This window comes from Lolium perenne, chromosome 7 (assembly GCF_019359855.2).
Source record: "Lolium perenne isolate Kyuss_39 chromosome 7, Kyuss_2.0, whole genome shotgun sequence".
Lineage (NCBI taxonomy): Eukaryota > Viridiplantae > Streptophyta > Magnoliopsida > Poales > Poaceae > Lolium > Lolium perenne.
The window spans coordinates 104,839,473-104,846,688 of NC_067250.2; the positions used below are offsets into that span (position 1 = coordinate 104,839,473).

The following is a 7,216-nucleotide window of genomic DNA, read 5'->3' on the forward strand; positions in this document are numbered from 1 at the left end:
TGGCTCTCGGTACTGGGGTTTTCGCGACGAAGGCTTTAAGTAGGCGGAAGGGCAGGGTTGGAGGCGGCGCGAGGGGCCCACCCCATAGGGCGGCGCGGGCCCCACCCAGGCCGCGCGGCCCTATGGTGGCGGCGCCTCGTCGCCCCACTTCGTATTCCCTTCGGTCTTCTGGAAGCTTCGTGGAAAAATAAGACCCTGGGTGTTGATTTCGTCCAATTCCGAGAATATTTCCTTTGTAGGATTTCTGAAACCAAAAACAGCAGAAAACAGCAACTGGCTCTTCGGCATCTCGTCAATAGGTTAGTGCCGGAAAATGCATAATAATGACATAAAGTGTGTATAAAACATGTGAGTATCATCATAAAAGTAGCATGGAACATATGAAATTATAGATACGTTTGGGATGTATCACAGGTCGCATTCGATTTGGCCCGCATTAGTGGAGTAGAAATTGGGTTGTTTGGTTGCCCGGAAGGCCTCTGCGTTATGGTTGAACCGGTTCTAGAAGCACCTCTAGGCCTGGTCCGGGAGGAACTGACGATTCGCCTGTTTCCAGCGAGCCACCCTCATCTCGCGCTCCGCTGTTGCAAAAGGGAAATTTTCCCTGCACGAGCATGGACGAGGATGGAGATGGCGCGATCTCGAGCGCGTAGTGGCGAAAAGCGAAAAGGGGGACAGGAAGCATTGAATCACCTCCCACCGAGCACGCTCCTCTATTTATACCCCCACACTCACCGCTCGGTTCAAATCCACCATTACCCCCTCATATCGAGCTCCACCTCCGGTCTTCGAGAAGTTAAGCGGCACATAGATCTCCGGTCGGTGACGATGGCGGTGGTTCAGAGTCATCCTCTTCTTTGGCGAGTTCTCGTTAACCTTCGGCGATGAATGTAAGCACCACACCGTCGGCCAAGGTTAGATCTTGGTAGGGATTGGCAGATGTGGCTAGGATTTTCGGTTTATGGTTTGACATGATCTGTACTTGTCCATCGCTGCTCTGCCATTTCTGCCCCAAATGTGCCGATTCATCACGATTTCCGCCCTGCCATTTGCCATGTCTTGTATGATCGTAGTTAGGTTCATTTTTTGTTCACTAACTCGGTAGTACATATTTGGTTCACCAAAGCTGTAGGTTATGATCTGTGTGCTTATTCATCTGTGATATCTGGTTATTGTGTAGGAATCCTTTTGGCGACGACGTCAGCTAGGCCCTGCTCTGCGTGGGGGTGTCACAGATCCCCCATTGTTGAGTCCCAGGGGTTGTAGATCGATGTGCCGATCGACGAGGCACCAGTGGCTTCCCTTGTGGCCCAGGTGGCGGCAAGGATGGCCACCACAAGGAAGAGGAAGGCCAAGAACCGCAGTGACACAGAGAAGACCATGAGAGCTGCATAGAAGGGAGCCGTGAAATGCCTCCTCTCATGTCCAGCTTCATCCTTGCAAAAATGTACGTGTTGATTGAAAGTAGGGTCCAAATTGACAATGGCTTCAAGGAAATCCACCTTACTACCGTGGCCAAAGCCCTAATGAAGCACCGTAGTGTTGACGTTAGCTTTAGACAAACCACCTGAGAAAGTGTAGAGTGAGGTGAATTATCGTTAGCAGGCTCCACGATCCTAGCGGTGCTCAACGGTGAGACGGGAGCAAAACCATCCTAGTGGAGGTTGTCAGGTTGACCACTACCATGACCACCTGGCCATTTAACTGCGCGAACCAAAATTTCCATATAGACAGCGTGCGAAATATTAGCTGCGCGAACAAAAATTTCAACGTCTCTGCAACCTCTGGCCATTTAGATTGGGTCCCTCAGTCACATATCCTTGACTTCAAATGACTATGCAGACGCTGTGACTTGTAAGGCGCGCTCGATCCTTTTCGTAGCCATGCGGTAACGTGTGGTTCTGCCTCTGCGTCTAGGGCTGGAAGGCCTAGCTTTCGATCTACGCAGCCCTTGACACTGGCTGCTGCCTTCTGACTTGCACAGCCCATTCATTTTATAATTTTTCCAAGAAATAATCGAGAAATGACTGGGCCCAGTTTACCGAGAAGCAGCCTCAGATCTTCATCCAACGGTTGAGCAATTTTCCCTTAGAGCAGCGTTCTCCTTTGTAGAACACACGGTTTCTTGGCTCTCAAGTGGGGCATGCATGGTTTCCTTGATTCTCAAGCTTACTTCTTCTCCCCTTGGCGAGCCTCCCAGCTCTTTCGCCCTTGGTTAATTGCCGCGGCGGCGCACCCAAACCACCTGGCTTCCTGTTCTTGCCGGATCGGATTCATATACGTATAGGACTGTGTATATGCCATATCACCTAACCGATCGACCCCTGAGGGCAACGATCCTTCTACCCAAGAGCAATATGATTTACACGGCCATGTCGACCGAGTCGGAGCAATGCCATGGCGGAGGAGGCGGAACCGACGACGACAGCCTGCCCGAGGACCAGATGTTCGAGCTGCTCACCCGCGTCTCCCTCGACGACCTCGCCGCGTGCCGCCAGGTTTCCGCCCAGTGGCGCCGGCTCACGTACGAGCCGGCGTTCGGGCCGCAGCACTGCCGCTGCCGCGCCGACGCCGTCGTCTCGGGCTACTTCGTCCAGGGCATGGCCCGCAACCGCTACTCCGCCACATTTGTCTCCATGACGCGCCCCTCCTCCTCCTCCCCACCCGTTCCGCCAGTCTCGCTCGACTTCCTGCCCTGCGCGCACGTCCGCGTCGAGGCCGTCTCCGCGCACCGCGGCCTCGCGTGCTGCGTCGACGCCGACGCGCGCGTGGGTGGCAAGGCGTCCTCCGCGCGGTGCTACTACGCGTGCAAGCCCGCCACCAGGCAGTGGCTGGCGCTGCCCAACCCGAGGCTGCGCTTCCCCACGGCGGCCACCGCGATGGTGGCGCGCCCGGCCGGCGCAGGCGCCGCGGCGGACTTCAAGATCCTCCGGCTCTCGGTCGCCACGCTGCGGGACCGCCTGCGCTGCGAGATCTTCGACTCGCGGAGGGGCGCGTGGCGGCGGTCCGCGGAGGTGATGCTGTGGCCGGAGTCGCTCGTGGCCGCCGGCCCGGCGACGAGGGTCCACGGCGCCATGCACTGGCTCCGGTGGCCAGACAGTCTCACGGGCGCCAGCGACATCTTTGCTTTCGACATGAAGAGCGAGACGTGGAGACTCATCGGCCTCCCGCCGGAGGTGGGGGAGGACAGAGGGGAGAGGTGGGCGACCAAGAAGCTGATGACGGTGGAAGGGAAGCTGTGCCTGGCAGTGATCGAGGACGAGGAGGCTGCGGTGTGGGTGATAGATGGCTACGGCAGGCAGCAGGAGAGGTGGGAGAAGAAGATGGCGGTGAGCTTGAAGGGACTCGCGGTGAACCAAGGGAGAGACCTCGTACTCAGAGATCTCTGCTCCTCCGAGGTCGCCTTCTTCAACAGTGTATACAGAGTGATCTGGTAATCAAATTGCTCGTTGAAGCCCCTTTTAGCTTTAGCAGTACAATCTTCTCAAACACAGGACTAATCTCTCTTTTTTACAGGTACGATTTTTGGAAGGGCAAGGTAGTAGAAGTCCCGGTGCATCACAAATGCATACATGAAGTTTTCAAGTACGAGTCAGATCTGGACCCTTGGGACATTGACGAAAACAAAATCTAGACTGGGATAGATACACACTGCTGAGATATGCATTTTGGAAGCTCACATTTTCCAGAACTGCCAGTGTCGTCTATTCTCACTATCCCGGTCGAGCCTTTAGTTTTCGTGAGAGAAGTCAGCACGAGTCTTGATGATGTCGACAAATTCAATTAGTTTCATTTTGTTGTTATCACCGTTTTAGAATTTAGATTAATTATTGCATTTTTCATTTGGGAGACAATACCGGCCGGAATGATCATTTATTGTACATGCCCGGTATGACCCTATTTCACTATCTTCCGTTGATATTCGCAAAATATGACATCACATGGTCTTATTTCGTGATGATTTTTTCCTTTAGACGCAACATTTACCTGAAAAGTAATGATAGAGTTGTCTTTTCTATTAGAAATTTAATTTAGCTCCCGGGTGATGTGCTCCCTCAACCCAAAATACATACTTCTAATTGTTAGAAAAAATAACAAAAAGCTTCGCTTGAGAATCTAAACAATCTATGTACATCTCGACAATTGTGACAATGTTTGAAAAGAACTACCTACGCACACCTAATGCAGAGACACAGAGCAGATCTTGGCACATAGCGAAGATAGAGGGTTACTTGAAATGCTTGGAAGTATCGATTGTATGTGCATGGAAGAACTATTCATTTGCACACCAAGTCATGTACAAAGATCACAAAGGATTATGCAATGTGGTGCTTGAGGCAGTGGCTGATCAGGATCTGTGGATTTGCCATGCTTTTTTGGTGGCAGGATCACACAATAACATCAATGTGCTGCAGTACTTGAATGTGTTCTAAAAGCTTGTTGAAGGCACTGCTCCTCTGGTGCAGTTTGAGATTAGTGGACAACATTATGACAAGGGGTACTATGTGGCTAATGTTATCTATCGATGATGATCAACATCTCTTAAGACAATCTAAAACCCTATGTGTGGAGGGAAGAAATCTTGGTTTGCTCAGCAACATGAGGCTTGTAGGAAGGATGTGGAGTGGACATTTTGTGTGTTGTAAGCTCGATTTACTATTGTCAGGTACGGAGGCCATGACTGTCTGTGTAATATTGCACAACATAATCGTTGAGAGCAAGGTAGAATTTCCAGTGTTTGACACTGAACCGTATGAACGAATGAGCCCTCTTGTAGATAATGACCCGCGTTTGCTGATTTTCTCTCAAGGCTTCAAGAAATTCGAGAGATAAAACTCATCACCAACTGCAAGATGATCTGGTGGAGCATTTGTGGACGCTCAAAGCTGCCACCTAGTTATTTTATTTGCTTGCCATGATGATTCAAACATGTTAAGTTAATTATTTATGTGCTTTGTTAAACTTATATTATTTGTTTACTATGTTGAACTTGTTAAATTATTTCTATGATTGGCTGAACTTGTAAATTATTGTTGTTTATTTGTTATTTTAAATTTAATTATATTAAAATTAATATATGGGAAGGGCATATGGGCTGAATGGCTGGGCGCCGGCACCTCCCATAATGGCATCTACGTCGGTGCTTCCATACGAGCTTAAAAAAGAGCTTCGCTAGACATAGTCCTCCGCAACCACATCCTCGCACCCTGCCACATCGACCCGTGGGTGCCGCGGCCCTACGCGCGCGTACTAGAGACCGTCGCGGCGACCTACAACCACCTCGTCGCCGCCACGCACGAGTTCCTCACCCGCGAGGGCCATGTCCAATTCGGTGTCTCGGCGTGGTGCTGTGCTCCCCATGGCTTCGAGGGACTTTCTGGGCGTCTTCGGCGGCGGCAGGAAAGGGGCGCCGGCCGAGGAGGGTGGGAGCACGGAGGGCAGTGACTCGGACGAGATCGAGAAGGCATTCGCAACGTCGCTGCTGGCTGCTCGTGAGGTGGCCCTCCATCTTCGTCGTGGGAGGAAGAACATGGCCGGACGCCCGCGCGTGTCTGCTTCGACCCATCCACGACCCAAATTTGGTCCATGGATGGGTCGAGCGCGGACCGTCGGTCAGTTTGAATCTTCCCGCTGGAGGGTTTTTTGGTCCGCCTTCCCAGCTGGACAAAAAAGGATACGCTTGGACTGGTTGTGTCTCCTCGATGAAAATGCCCTAACTTCTTCTCTCCCAAGAAAGAAAACAGACTTATAAAAAGAGAACGGAGTCAGAGCGCCGAGCCGGACAGCCCTGAACTGAAGTAGGCTTCGTGACCAGACGCACCAGAACTCTCAAAAGCGGAAGCCGCATCATAATTCTCTGATTCTCTCTCGCCGGCGTCGAAACGCGCCAGGACAAGCCATGGCCCGCTACGACCGCACGATCACCGTCATCTCCCCGGAAGGCCACCTCTTCCAGGTGGAGTACGCCCTCGAGGCCGTCCGCAAGGGCAACGCCGCCGTCGGCGTCCGCGGCGTCGACCACGTCGTCGAGAAGAAGTCCAGCCCCAAGGTCCAGCACTCCAGGTAGGCGACCGAACCTAACCCGTCCGACCCTCCCTCCCCGCGCGCCCACCTTGGGGTCGACCGGATCTCGCGGTTTTCTCACCGGGAAATCCCCCATCTCTCCCGAATATGGACCAGGACCAGGCCGGCAGTTCTCCCCGCCAGCCCCAGGTTGGATTCCGTGGCCACCCATAGCCACAGATCGAAGGAATGCTACATGGCGAGGTGGAGTTGCACGACCCGTGGTGGGGGCCATTGCCGGCGCCGCCTGGAGCTGCACCAGCCGCGGAAGCCCAAGCAGCTGTCGCCGTCATCCTCGTCTCGCGGACCCAGCACCTCCGCCAAGACCTAGGGAAGCCTGCAGGAACGGCGTCGACTACAACCTCGCTGACGCACTATCAGGTTCCCGATGGATTCCTGATCTCTGTTGGTAGAGAAAAGATGGAGATTGGAGCTCTCGGGCTCAGAACTAATACTAAGAACTGCAATATAAATTAGGCAAAAATAATTAGGGTTTTTTATTGCTTGATCCTCCCAGCCTCCCCACTCGTCCTTTATAACATAGGATCGGGCTCAAGCAAGTTCCAGACTTCCAGTAGTACCCTTGATACAGACAGAGATACAAAGTTTAAAGTTCCTGGCCTAAACAGTAATAAGCTTCTGGAGCATTGTCGCTGGTTTGGTGCTCTTCCGTTAACTGAATGTTTGTCTTGGCGATGCATCTTCAGTATCCTGACACGCACCGGGGGCCCTTTTTTTATTTCTGAAAGTTTTAGTAGTGGCGTGAAAGACCGAATAGCACGCCAACAGTATTCGTGTTACTAGTGGTGTGCTAGCTCAATACATCATTGCATGCAGCTTATATTCGTGTTACTAGTGGTGTTCATCGTTTAATATTTACTATCTATAAGAACAACCTCACTAATCTGTCAATAGACCTGCAAATAATACAACTTTCATCTTCCATGCAATCTGTGTACGTGTGACCTCACTAATGGGTTTATAGATATGCAGATAAAACCACCCCCATGGGCCAAGTATTGCACATGAAAAACATGAAGCAAACTAAATGATGAATGTGTGTGTGTACATCAGTGAACTGATAGAACTGTACTAGAAGAATAGAAATACTATATATACAACTAACGGAAAAAACTAACAATGGACCATCTTC

At 51.6% G+C, this 7,216-nt stretch overlaps 2 protein-coding genes across 2 annotated transcripts; both read left to right on the plus strand.

Moving 5' to 3' along the window:
• Positions 1 to 2,372: 2,372 nt before the first annotated feature.
• On the plus strand, positions 2,373 to 3,924 carry LOC127321867 (F-box protein At5g49610). Its single transcript, XM_051350828.2, has 2 exons — positions 2,373 to 3,433; positions 3,517 to 3,924. The coding sequence occupies exons 1-2, from the start codon at positions 2,373 to 2,375 to the stop codon at positions 3,632 to 3,634; spliced, it is 1,179 nt and encodes a 392-aa protein (XP_051206788.2). The 3' UTR covers positions 3,635 to 3,924.
• Positions 3,925 to 5,800: 1,876 nt separating this feature from the next.
• On the plus strand, positions 5,801 to 6,765 carry LOC127321866 (uncharacterized). The gene is made up of 2 exons (XM_051350827.2): positions 5,801 to 6,063; positions 6,181 to 6,765. The coding sequence occupies exons 1-2, from the start codon at positions 5,900 to 5,902 to the stop codon at positions 6,392 to 6,394; spliced, it is 378 nt and encodes a 125-aa protein (XP_051206787.1). The 5' UTR covers positions 5,801 to 5,899; the 3' UTR covers positions 6,395 to 6,765.
• Positions 6,766 to 7,216: the final 451 nt, after the last annotated feature.

Bases quoted from the DNA above. Each gene is read 5' to 3' on its own strand.
- LOC127321866 (XM_051350827.2), top strand. From the start codon at position 5,900: ATGGCCCGCTACGACCGCACGATCACCGTCATCTCCCCGGAAGGCCAC. The intron at 6,064-6,180 runs GTAGGCGACCGA...AATATGGACCAG, and splicing joins CCCAAGGTCCAGCACTCCAG to GACCAGGCCGGCAGTTCTCC.
- LOC127321867 (XM_051350828.2), top strand. From the start codon at position 2,373: ATGTCGACCGAGTCGGAGCAATGCCATGGCGGAGGAGGCGGAACCGAC. The intron at 3,434-3,516 runs GTAATCAAATTG...TCTTTTTTACAG, and splicing joins AGTGTATACAGAGTGATCTG to GTACGATTTTTGGAAGGGCA.